The sequence below is a fragment of the Oncorhynchus nerka genome, linkage group LG7 (genome assembly GCF_034236695.1).
Source record: "Oncorhynchus nerka isolate Pitt River linkage group LG7, Oner_Uvic_2.0, whole genome shotgun sequence".
In the NCBI taxonomy this organism is placed as follows: domain Eukaryota; kingdom Metazoa; phylum Chordata; class Actinopteri; order Salmoniformes; family Salmonidae; genus Oncorhynchus; species Oncorhynchus nerka.
In genome coordinates this window covers 67,023,677-67,037,412 of record NC_088402.1, presented here as the reverse complement: position 1 = coordinate 67,037,412, position 13,736 = coordinate 67,023,677, and the positions used below count along the sequence as shown (strand labels likewise).

The following is a 13,736-nucleotide window of genomic DNA, read 5'->3' as shown; positions in this document are numbered from 1 at the left end:
GCAGCGCCAGCTGTGCCATCAGAGACTCTGGGTTAGAGACTCTTGGCCTAGTGTCGTCCGGGTTAGGAAGGGCTTGGCCGGTAGGGATGTCATTGTCTCATCGCGCACCAGCAACTCCTGTGGCGTGGCGTGCCGGGCGCAGTGCGTGCTAACCAAGGTTGCCAGGTGCACAGTGTTTCCTCCGACACATTGGTGCGGCTGGCTTCCGGGTTGGATGCGCGCTGTGTTAAGAAGCAGTGCGGCTTGGTTGGGTTGTGTATCGGAGGACGCATGATTTTCAACCTTCGTCTCTCCCGAGCCCGTACGGGAGTTGTAGCGATGAGACAAGATAGTAGCTACTAAAGCAAGTGGATACCATGAAATTGGGGTGAAAAAGGGGTAAAAAACTAACAAAAAAACAAAAACAAAGAGTATAGTGAAGAAGAGAAGCCGACGAGGGGAATGTCCTCGGGGACAAGTTTTAATATTGTAGTGGACAAAGATGAGAAGAACGTTCGCACGGCCAAATGGACTGTCTGCAACTTGCTCTTTAGGTTTGATGCAATTTTCTACCTTTAATTTATTTATTTAGTATTTATTATCAATTGTTTAGTCATTAATAATAATTATTATTATTATTATAGGCCTGTTGTAAAATAAATAGCATTAGCCTATTACTGTCATTTGTTGGGTAAGCCTAAGGTAGGCAATCACATTTGTTGGTAATAGCTGCAATATAAGCCTGTTCAAAACTTTTTTAAAGATTTCATTCTGTTTTGCCATTTTTGTTGTAACGTTGTGTTTGTTGCAATATAATAGAATTACCTGTAGGCCCACTATGCTACTCGCACTCAAACCATGAAAAGGAATAACCATAGAAGGCAAGATGTAAACAATGACTTGACTTACTTTTAATCTTACCCTAATAAAGTTAAGCAATTTTTGTGAAAAGTTTGGTGTGGTGTGGCTATTATTAGGTTTAGAATAGGTTTAGCTACTGCAGGCCTGTGAAGGCAGTGCGCGTCGGCACTACAACTGACTCCGACAGTGGAACTTGAGGTGAGGAATAATGTTTTAGGTCTACCAGAGTTACTCCTTTAATCAAAAAATATAATGCTTATCTTTATAAAAAATACTCTGCTAGAAAATGTACGAATTAGCCTCTTTCTGTACGCCTATATCTGTATAGCAGTAGTAGCTTATCTGACAAGTATAAAGAAATGCATGTGGATGTAGAGAACATGATGCCGGCATATCTCTATCTTTGTCTTGGTCTCTATAGCGCTAGGCCTAATGTTGTCTCCCTTGATATTTTCTTTATATGAATATCATACAGTGGACGCCCAGACCTATGCCTATAATCAAGCAATGCCCTGATGCATTTAGTGCTCAAATCTCTGACAGCTAAACCATGTGGTACACAATTATTGTTTTAGGAAATTAAAAACCAATAAAACAATAGACTATATGTTTTGAATATGCTACACATTGAAAAACAACAATAGTTTTTTTGTAAGTTGTTATTGGCAGTTTTTAAAGACACGTAACTGTGGATCATTTGGCCAATATAGTTTGTTTATTGATGGCACTGGCAGTGCACAGTTGGAGGTTTCTTTCTCTCTCTACTCTCGGATCTGAACGGGTCTCTCGGATCTGAACCAGCATGGGTCTGTTTGGGTCTGTTTTCCAAGGTCCTTTTTGGGTCTGACTGTCCAAGGGTCCATTTGGAACGGTGTTGTTTAATTTCTTCAAATTAATTTATGCATATCGGGACATGTGGACCCATGAAGACCTCTAGATGGAGGTGGAGGAAACTAGCAGACACACAACCACCACAGAATGTTGCCTCAAATTGCAAAATTATTTATTAGCATTCTTGGCTAATGCGGGACACTTACAGTCAGAGCTGGAGCTGAGGTTGCTGGAGGTCTGCCTGTCACGGGAAGCCACACGAGCCGACAGCGACTTGCCTAGCTTTAGCGTGAACGAGTTCTTCCTCTGGGACAGCTGCAGCCGTGAGATCAGCTCAGAGGCAGAGAAGCGCCGCCGCTCATGTTCCGCCAAACGAGAGCAGGCTAAAGCGCTCCCCCCGGTGGCCGAGGAATTCTCTACAGCCCCAGAGTTCAAGACAGAGGAGTCCTCTGACGACCGATGTGGCTCTGCGGACAGAGGTGGAATCTTTGGAGGGTTGGGGGTTTGGGGGTCTACGGCACCCCCTGTTGATGAGGGACTCGCGGCGTCTTCAGGGTCTCCCCTGAGGTCCTCTTCCAGAAAGAAGTCAAAGGGTCCTGGGAAAAGGTAGTCACCGTCCAGAATGGGGCTGGCCAGAGACTCGTCACTCAGGCTGTCTGGTGAGTACACCCGCACCTTACGCCCTGGGACACAACACAAACAAGACTCAGGTGAAAATGTCCCCCCCCCCGAATTACAGTCCAGTCATATTGGATATGGACATGTGCAAAATATTTCTGAAGTAAGTGTGATTTTTAAGTCCTACAGATAAAAATAGGTGAAGGGGGATAAAACAGTCTCATGATGAGGACTAACAGAGAGTTGAAGATGTGAAATGAATAGATACTGTACATACGGATGGACTTTTCCCTGAGGGAGCTCTGTGATGACCTCCTCTGGGGTCGACAGGTATCTGGGCTCTGCAGCCACGGAAGCTCAGGAGAGGATGGAGAGCCAGGTGGCTGAGAGTCCCAGGAGTCTGTGTCTCTGTACAGGGAGGACAGGGGGAGGGACAGGGGCAGGCTGAGGGCTGCGTGGAGGGGAAGAAACACAGATGACACCGTCATGGGTCTCTCATACTGCTCCTGCACTGGAGGGTTAGTCCTGATATCTTCCTGGATAACCAGCTCAACCTCGCCCCCTAGCGTCGGAGAGTCTAAACTCAGGTCCGTATTAGTATCAGTGTAATAATCACTTCTCCCACTGCCAATTTGTGCTTCACTCGTGTGTTTAGGATGATTCAGAGACAACGGGCTGAAGCGTTGAGTGTCTGCAGTTGGGGAGCCCCAGCCTTTGACGCTGGGTGTCACAGGCGGCTGCAGCTCGATGAAGGTCAGAGTCTCCTGCTGACACACAGCGATGTGCTTGTGGTGGCACTGCCGGAGGAGAGGCATGTCGTCCGGGGCCTCACTCAAACTCTGGGACTCGCCTGAGACCGGGATCCACATAATGGGGCTCTTTCCTCGGAAACGGAAGGCGTGTAGATGAGGCTGGAAGTCAGGGAGAGGGAAGAATCCATACCCAGGAAGCATGACTGAGAGAACACATGGGAGCTGCAGAAAGGAGAAAATGTTTTTGCCATAAACTTCAATTGCCAACATAATATCCTCTTGCCATATCTGGTAAAACAGCACTGACTGTAGGCTATATTGTATTAACTTATCTCTGTTAAACACTTCATAATTTGGTCTCATTCCTGCTTCCCTCTATAGAAGGCATGAAATGCAGTTGAGCAGGTCGAGAACCTCAAGTTCCTCAGTGTACAAATCTTTAAGGACTTAAAATGGTCCACTCACACGGGCACAGTACTGAAGAAGGCGCAACAGCGGCTCTTCCCCCTCAGAAAGTTGAAAAGGTTTGGCATGGGCCCTCAAATCCTCGAAAAACTCTATAGCTGCACCATTGAGAGCATCTTAACTGTCTGCATCACTGCTTGGTATGGAAACAGCACTCCCCTCGATTGCATGGCGCTACAGAGGGAGGAGCAGACAGCCCAGTACATCACTGGGGCCAAGCTCCCTGCCATCCAGGACCTCTACGTCAGGCAGTGTCTAAAGGTAGGCCCAGAAAATTGTTAAAGACTTCAGCCAACCAAGGAATAGACTGTTCTCTCTGGTTCCGCACGGCAAGCGGTACCGTTGCATCAAGTCTGACACCAACAGGCTCCTGAACAGCTTCTATCCACAAGCCATAAGACTGCTAAATAGCTAACAGAATGGCTACACGGACTATCTGAGTTGACCCTTGCACTGAGGACTTTTCTACACACTCACCCACACTGACACTTCAACACACACATAAAATGCACACACATTTATACTGACTTTACTCACACACACACACACACACACACACACACACACACACACACACACACACACACACACACACACACACACACACACACACACACACACACACACACACACACACACACACACACACACACACACACACACACACACACACTCATCATTTACGCTGCTGCTACTCTGTTTATCATATATCCTGATGTCTAGTCACCGTACCCCTACACATACAGTGCATTCGAAAAGTATTCAGACCACTTTACTTTTTCCACACTTTATTACATCACAGCCATATTCTGAAATTGATTAAATAAATGTTTTCCCTCATGAATCTACACACAATACCCCATAATGACGAAGCAAAAACAGTTTTTTAGAAATGTTTGCACATTTATATATAAAAAAAAAAACTGAAATATAACATTTACATAAGTATTCAGACCCTTTACTCAGTGCTTTGTTGAAGCACCTTTGGCAGCGATTACAGCGTCAATTCTTCTTGGGTATGACGCTACAAGCTTGGCACTCCCGTATTTGGGAGTTTCTCCCATTCTTCTCTGCAGATCCTCTCAAGCTCTGTCAGGTTGGATGGGAAGCGTCACTGCACAGCTATTTTCAGGTCTCTCCAGAGATGTTAGATCGGCTTCAAGTCCGGGCTCTGGCTAGGCCATTCAAGGACATTCAGGGACTTGTCCCGAAGCCATTGCTTACAGTTTGTGTATGCCAAAACAGGCCCCCTCCACTCATAATTTTCCAGGTTTTGTAATGTATACTATTCACAAATTGTATGTTTCCTGTGATATTTTCAGTTTGTTCTACCTCTCACTCACTATGTAACAATCTCTTGTGGACAGTGTGAAAGATATACTCGTTATGGAAGAAGTCTGTTCATTGGAGCACAATGGAGGTTGAACCCCCCTGTGTGTCTGTTGTGGCCCTGTGCGGCTGCTGAGCCATGTCTTCCTGCTTTAATTAAAGACTGCTCCACATACAGCTCTCAGCCCCCTGTATTTATTCTTCACACACCTCCTTCATCTACAGATTGCATGGCCAGTGCCACAACAGACACACATTCAGAACCCTTCAACAGACGGCCAAACCAAGTGAGACAGTATCCTCAGCCCCTGAAACCTTTCACCCTTTCACTTGAGAATATAGACCCATCTTTCTCTCACGGTGTTTAACCTTTAACCTGGATGTTATGATCAGTGGTCAAGAGATTCAGAGAGAGAGAGAGAGAGAGAGAGAGAGAGGAGGGAGAAAGAGAGTCACAGTCTGGGCCGTTGGCCCACAAATGATTCACCCACTGACTCATGAATAAGAGTACTGAACTTCACTCTAGTGTTACTAACTATAAGGAAATTATGAACAGTGAGGGATGTTCTTGGAATGTATAGGAGTTTTCAAACCCAGACATCCAGTGAGTGAGTATGATTACCATTTATACTAGTGTCTTGGGGTAGTGGAGTATTGAATTTAATCAATTTGAAACTACTTCCAGACCTTCATAATGATTGAAAGTTTCTCACAACAGACCTTCATAATGCTGTGAATGTTTCTCACAACAGACCTTCATAATGCTGTGAATGTTTCTCACAACAGACCTTCATAATGCTGTGAATGTTTCTCACAACAGACCTTCATAATGATGTGATAGTTTCTCACAACAGACCTTCATAATGATGTGATAGTTTCTCACAACAGACCTTCATAATGCTGTGATAGTTTCTCACAACAGACCTTCATAATGCTGTGAATGTTTCTCACAACAGACCTTCATAATGCTGTGAATGTTTCTCACAACAGACCTTCATAATGCTGTGATAGTTTCTCACAACAGACCTTCATAATGCTGTGATAGTTTCTCACAACATACCTTCATAATGCTGTGATAGTTTCTCACAACAGACCTTCATAATGCTGTGAATGTTTCTCACAACAGACCTTCATAATGCTGTGAATGTTTCTCACAACAGACCTTCATAATGCTGTGATAGTTTCTCACAACAGACCTTCATAATGCTGTGATAGTTTCTCACAACAGACCTTCATAATGATGTGATAGTTTCTCACAACAGACCTTCATAATGATGTGATAGTTTCTCACAACAGACCTTCATAATGCTGTGATAGTTTCTCACAACAGACCTTCATAATGCTGTGATAGTTTCTCACAACAGACCTTCATAATGCTGTGAATGTTTCTCACAACAGACCTTCATAATGATGTGATAGTTTCTCACAACAGACCTTCATAATGCTGTAAATGTTTCTCACAACAGACCTTCATAATGCTGTGATAGTTTCTCACAACAGACCTTCATAATGCTGTGAATGTTTCTCACAACAGACCTTCATAATGCTGTGATAGTTTCTCACCACATACTTGATTGATAGACAAAGAAAAAAGAGGTATCCTTCTAAGTAAAATAACATCCTCCTAGCCATCGGTCTCTTCCTACTGCACCCCTCCTCACAGCACAGGTAACTCTCTTTACTCTCTCTCTAACACCACTCAGGTAACAGGCACAGGCTCCCAGTTAAAGAGAGACACACACGGACGCACACCTGCTGCACAAACAGCTCCTTCTCCTTTCACATAACCACACCCACTCTTGAGTGCACAGATAGGCAAGTTGCAGCCCTCTCTGCCTCTTACGCACGCACGCACGCACGCACTCACAAACACACACACGAATGCAGACACAATCGGTTGCCTGTTCCCTGCTTTAGACAAAGGCCTTCTTTATCCTTATGGCTCGGGGTAGGTTGCCTGGTACACAAGATATCTAAGAGGGTGTGGGAACTGTTTGTGATCCTTCCACACTAGAGAAGAGTCAATTACTCTCACAGTAAATGAATGCATCTTGAATATATACAATGCATTCCATAATTATTGGGACAGTGAAGCATTTTTTCTTCTTTTGGCTCTATACTTTAAATGTTGGACGAGGTTAAAGTCCCAACTGTCAGATTTAATCTGAGGGTTATTTCATCCATATCGGGTGAACAGTTTAGAAATTACAGCACTTTTTGTACATAGTCCCCTCATTTTAGGGGACCAAAAGTATTGGGACAAATTCACCCTGTATATGCACAGTGTATTGGGAAAGTATTCAGACCCCTTGACCTTTTTCCACATTATGTTACGTTACAGCCTCATTCTAAAATGGATGAAATTATTTTTTCCCTCATCAATCTACACATAGTATACCATAATGACAAAGCAAAAAACAGGTTATTAAACATTTTTGCTGAAATATCACATTTACATTAGTATTCAGACACTTCACTCAGTACTTTGTTTAAACACCTTTGGCAGAGATTACGCTACAAGCTTGGCACATCTCTATTTGGGGAGTTTCTCCCATTCTTCTCTGCAGATCCTCTCAAGCTCTGTCAGGTTAGCTGGGGAGCGTCACTCCACATCTATTTTCAGGTCTCTCCAGAGATGTTCGATCGGATTCAAGTCCGGGCTCTTGCTGGTCCACTCAAGGACATTCAGAGACTTGTCCCAAAGCCACTCCTGCGTTGTCTTGCCTGAGTGCTTAGGGTCGTATTGGAAGGGCGAACCTTCGCCCCAGTCTGAGGTCCTGAGTGCTCTGGAGCAGGTGTTCATCAAGGATCTCTCTGTACTTTACTCTGTTCATCTTTCCCTCGATCCTGACTAATCTCCCAGTCCGTGCCGCTGAAAAACATTCCCACAGCATGACGATGCCACCACCATCCCTTACCGTAGGGATGGTGCCAGGTTTCCTCCAGACGTGACGCTTGGCATTCAGGCCAAATAGTTCAATCTTGGTTTCATCAGACCAGAGAATCTTGTTTCTCATGGTCTGAGAGTCCTTTAGGTGCCTTTTGGCAAACTCCAAGGCTGTCACGTGCATGTTAGTGTCTTCCGTCTGGCCACTCTACCATAAAGGCTTGATTGGTGGAGTGCTGCAGAGATGGTTGTCCTTCTGCAAGGTTCTCCCATCTCCACAGAGGATCTCTGGAGCTCTGTCAGAGTAACCATCGGTTTCTTGGTCACCTCCCCTGACCAAGGCCCTTCTCCCCCGATTGCTTAGTTTGGCTGGGCGGCCAGCTTTAAGAGTCTTGGTGGTTCCAAACTTCTTCCATTTAAGAATGATGGAGGCCACTGTGTTCTTGGGGACCTTCAATGCTGCAGACATTTTTTGGTTCCCTTCCCCAGATCTGTGCCTCGACACAATCCAGTCTCGGACCTCTAGGGACAATTCCTTCGACCTCATGGCTTGTTGGTCTTTGCTCTGACATGCACTGTCAACTGTGGGACCTTATATAGACAGGTGTGTGCCTTTCCAAATCATGTTCAATAAATTGAATTTACCACAGGTGGACTCCAGTTAAGTTTAAGAAACATCTCAAGGATGATCAATGGAAACAGATGCACCTGAGCTCAATTTCAAATCTCATAGCAAAGGGTCTAAATACTTAGGTAAATAAGGTATTTCTGTTCATGTTTAATACATTTGCAAACATTCCTCAAAACCTCATTTTCGCTTTGTCATAATGGGGTATTGTGTGTAGATTGATGAGAACAAATAATCATTTAATATATTTTAGAATAAAGACTTAACTAACAAAGTATGGAAAACGTCAAGGGGTCTGAAAACTTTCCGAATGCACTGTATTTTAAAGTAGTAAAAACAAAGTATTTGGTCCCATAACATACAATGACTACATCAAGCTTGTGTCTCTACAAATTTGTTGGATTAATTTGCTGTTTGTTTTGGTTGTGTTTCAGATTATTTTGTGCCCAATTGAAATGAACGGTAAATAATGTATTGTGTCATTCTGGAGTCACTTTTATTGTAAAAAAAATAACAGAATATATTTCTAAACAATTCTACATATAAATGGATATTACCATGATTACGGATAATCCTGAATGAATCGTGAATAATGATGAGTGATAAAGTTACAGACACACAAATATCATCCATCCCCAAAAATGCTAACCTCCCCTTGTTTTGCAAGGGTGAGATGTTAGCATGTCTTAGGGGATATGATATTTGTGTCTATAATTTTCTCACTAATTTGTAGTGTCACAAGCTTGATGTAGTCATTGTGTGCTATGAATATGGGACCAAATACTTAACCTTTTAATAAGTGAATTTGTCCCAATACTTTTGGTTCTCTAAAATGGGGGGGGACTACGTAAAATTTCTAAATGGTTCACCCAATGTGGATGTATAAAGATATGCGCTGAGAGTCAGGAAGCAAGTTCAGGGAGTGAGTGTTTTTAATAAATAAATGCAACATAAAACAAAACAAGAACAATGCACAGACTTAACACTGGAACCGAAACAGAAACAACATTGCCTGGGGAAGGAACAAAAGGGAGGGACATATATAGGGAAGGTAATCAGAGAGGTGATGGAGTCCAGGTGAGTCTGATGACGCTCAGGTGCACGTAACGATGGTGACAGATACGCACCATAATGAGCAGCCTGATGACCTTGAGGCCGGAGAGGGAGCACACATGACAGGATGAAAATACCCTCAAATTAAGCGGACAGTATGCCCTTTAACCTCATAGTCATTATTTTATATTGTCACAGGCGTCGTAAGAAGTGGACCAAAGTGCAGCGTGGTGAGAGTACATATTCCTTTTTTATTAGAATGTCACCAACAAAAACAATAAACAAGATGACCGTGAAGCTTAACAGGGCTATAACAAAGTTAACTACCCACACTGAAAGGAGGGAAAAAGGGCTACCTAAGTATGATTCCCAATCAGAGACAACTATAGACAGCTGTCCCTGATTGAAAACCATACCCGGCCAAAATATAGAAATAAAGAAACATAGAAAAGAAAACATAGAATGCCCACCCCACATCACACCCTGACCTAACCAAATAGAGAAATAAAACGGTCAGGGCGTGACAGATATCAAATCGAACTTTGAGTATTGAGCCAAAAGAAGAAAAAATGTCTCACTGGCCCAATAATTAGGGCACTGTACATGTCAGGTGGGGAAAATGTTATTACCAAAGCAGTGTGGGATAGTATAAGAGACACAAGTTGGCTGACACACACTCAGTTAGTTAGTATGGTCATACACACATGTACAATAAGACAGTATCCAGTCTGAGTCTATAACCTGTTCATATCCAGTCTACAACTGTGTTGTGCCCCAAAGCCTTAGGGTGTCGCTACTATCATGCAGCAAAACATGTAACACCTTGCAAACCTGCCATGTCTGTCCATTCCATCTAGGCACCGCATCTACTGATAACTGCCAACAAGGTCATCTCCATAAATACATCCGAGTAAGTTATGTATTTCATGCACTCATTACATTTCTAATGAAGTTACATTTTCATTCATTCAATTCAAAAGCTTATAATTTGATTTTGGTTATAAGGTGTTATTTGGGAGTGTTATGAACTTTGGTGTAGGTGTTTCTATGTCATTTTAGTAAGCCAAGACAGAATGTCTACATCGTTAATTAGTAGTACACTAGCATCTCTTTTGAATATGATTAAGAACAATGTAATTTGTGGCATAATCCCGTATCAGACTCATATATCATGGATATGACCATAAATTCAGGAAACAGCAGAGGGAGTATCCCCCAACCACATCGACGGGACAGTAGAGGAGAAGGTGGAAAGTTTTACGTTCCTCATCACTGACAAACTGAAATGGTCCACCCACACAGACTGTGTGGTGAAGTCGTAAGAGTGCCTCTTCAATTTCAGAAGGCTGAAGAAATTTGTCTTGTCACCTAAAACCCTCACAAACCTTTACAGATGTACAATTGAGAGCATCCTGTCGGGCTGTATCACCGCCTGGTATGGCAACTACACCGCCCACAACCGCAGGGATCTCCAGAGGGTAATGCGGTCTGCACAACGCATCACTGGGGGCAAACTACCTGTCCTCCAGGACACCTACAGCACCCGATGTCACAGGAAGGCCAAAAAGATCATCAAGGACAACAACCACCCGAGCCACTGCCTGTTCACCCCACTATCTCCCAGAAGGCGAGGTCAGTAAAGGTGCATCAAAGCTGGGACCGAGAGACTGAAACATCTATCTCAAGGCCATCAGACTGTTAAATAGCCATCACTAACACAGAGAGGCTGCTGCCTATATACATGGACTTGAAATCATTGACCACTTTAATAAATGGAACACTAGTCACTTTAATAATGCCACTCTAATAATGTTTACATATCTTGCATTACTCATCTCATATGTATAAACTGTATAATATTCTATACGATTCTACTGTATCTTAGTTATGCCGCTCTGACATTGCTCGTCTATATGTTTATATATTTTTAATTCCATTCCTTTATGTGTATTGGGTATATGTTGTAAAATTGTTAGATATTACTTGTTAAATATTGCTGCACTGTCGGAACTAGAAGCACAAGCATTTCGCTACACCCGCAATAACATCTGCTAAACACGTGTATGTGACCAATAGAATTGGATTTGAAATTCAATTCTGATTCAAGTCTCCATGTCACATTCTGACCTTAGTTCATTTTTTATGTCTTTGTGTTAGGTTGGTCAGGGTGTGAGTTGGGGTGGGTAGTCTATGTTCTTTTTTCTAAGTTGTTACATTTCTATGTGTTTGGCCTAGTATGGTTCTCAATCAGAGGCAGGTGTCGTTCGTTGTCTCTGATTGAGAATCATACTTAGGTAGCCTGTTTTCCCCATTTTGGTTGTGGGTGTTTGTTTTCTGTCTCTGTGTCTGCACCAGACAGAACTGTTTCGGTTTTGTTCGTTCACGTTTTTGTATTTTTCAGTGTTCTATTAAAAATAATTCTGAACATGTACCACGCTGCACCTTGGTCCTCACGTTCTTCCACCTACGATGTTCGTTACACTCCATGTCTGTATCCTCAGACACTTTAAGTTTGCATGTTTTCCGTTTGGCAGGACAAACCATAAAGACAGAACATAGTGTGATATCTATGGGATAGACATGGTAATAATGTCATTGTGGTATTCACAGCAGTTAAACAAGCACATTGTGACTGTGGTAATATGGTATGATGACTGGTGTCACTGTTGGGATTGATTAACAGCCTTACGACAGTCAACACTCTTTCAAGAGTCAGTCCTCCCCAATCTCGATCAACTTGCATAAATCTCTCTGTATCTCTTCCCAGTTTCAAAGGGAAAGTCAGGGGACAGACAGAGACCTGTCCTGAAGATGGAGTCGTGCGTCTCCATGTCCCTTGTCCAGAGTTATGTGGTCTGTTATGGGATGAGTGTGTTTGAGCAGGCGGAGCAGAGTGGCCTGGCGGTGTGGTGTGACCCCGTCCTGTGTGTGTGAGGAGGCAGTAAAGCCCTGTCACATCGTGACATTAATCGCCCTGCAGTACATTGGGGGACTCTGCCACCATGCCATAGACATCCGATATACCCTATGTGACATCATTGGACTCTGCACTATCGGCTATGCTGGTGAGGCACCGCCATATCATTGAAATGGCCAGACTGGGCTTTCCCATTCAAGTTAAGTTCTAGTAATTATATTTCTATGGGCAAAGTGGTATCGGACTATGAAGGAGATTATCAAACCTTTCCTCCACTAGAACTGAGAGTAATGTGAGGAGATTCATTCAGGATTGGATACTGAGATGAAAATGACATCAAATGTATTTATAATGAAACCCCACCTGAAAAGCAAGTGCAACACTCTGAACCACTTACTGCGACCATTCCCTCAAAATCAAAAGACTAAAGTGTATAGTCGTTGATGTGACTTGGGTAGATGTTTTTAAAAAGGGGTATTCTGATTTCTCCTTGTCTGCTGTGTGCACCCATAGGTGAGGTTCTCTGAGGCCATGGATGGGAAAGAAAGTGCCCTTAATGTTGACACTTGGTGTGGGTCCTAAGCCTGTTCGGATCCTAGGGCAGCTACCCCTGCCCTTTTAAGACATACTGACAACCTGGCTTACCAGGCACAAAGAACTGACATACAGGGAGAACTTTGGTGGACGGACACACACCTGAGTATAGCGAGAGAGTGATTTTAGCTGTCTTTGATTAGAGGGACACAACATTAGAAAGATTTCTTGTTGAGTATATGACCTCCGACAAACTCGGCAAGGAGTCGGGATCCTAGCTAACAGACAGCACAAACAACAATTTATTATTTAAAAGCCCACAAAAATGTGGAGCTTCTCGCATGTAAACAATAAGACATCTGCAGCTTTGCCTTCCCCCTCTCGGTGCACCAGCACATCCTGTCCCCTCGACAATAATATCCCCCCTGTCAAAGAGACAGATTGTGTGAGGGAGACGAGCAGCAGACACAGACTCGGCTTAGTCAGGAGGGTAAGTTTCAAACCTGGGGTTCAAATACTATTTGAAATTATTTTCAAATACTTTAGCTGTGCTTGATTGAGCTTCTGTGTCACAATGAACCATCAGAAAAGTCCCAAAAGTGCAATCCCCACCCATCTGGCACTTTAGGCAGGGTAAAGTCAAAATATTTGAACGATTTAAAAAAGTATTTGAATCCAAATCTAACGAGTTTATGAAGGAAGTACTCTAATTAAAGGCTGATTTCTTGTCTCAATTCAGATATCAAAATATTAGCAAATGTGCTCTATTATTGCTTTGTATTGATCTGTTCATTTATCTAGGTTAGTCTCATTTAGATTACATTTATTTTGCAAGATGCTGCCTAATAGATGGGGATAAATGACTAATTACATTACATCTTC

The 13,736-nt window shown here is 43.1% G+C and overlaps 1 protein-coding gene across 1 annotated transcript in view; it reads right to left on the bottom strand.

Annotated features, from left to right (window-relative positions):
* The window catches only part of LOC115132244 (rho guanine nucleotide exchange factor 19-like), a 34,110-nt gene that overhangs the window by 8,582 nt on the left and 11,792 nt on the right, over positions 1 to 13,736 (bottom strand). Inside the window, exons 2-3 of the mRNA XM_029664680.2 lie at positions 2,567 to 3,263; positions 1,878 to 2,354 (exon numbers count right to left, since the gene is read on the bottom strand). Of these exons, the coding sequence (XP_029520540.1) occupies positions 1,878 to 2,354; positions 2,567 to 3,242 (1,153 nt within the window). The 5' untranslated portion in view covers positions 3,243 to 3,263. The remainder of the gene's footprint in view (positions 1 to 1,877; positions 2,355 to 2,566; positions 3,264 to 13,736) is intronic.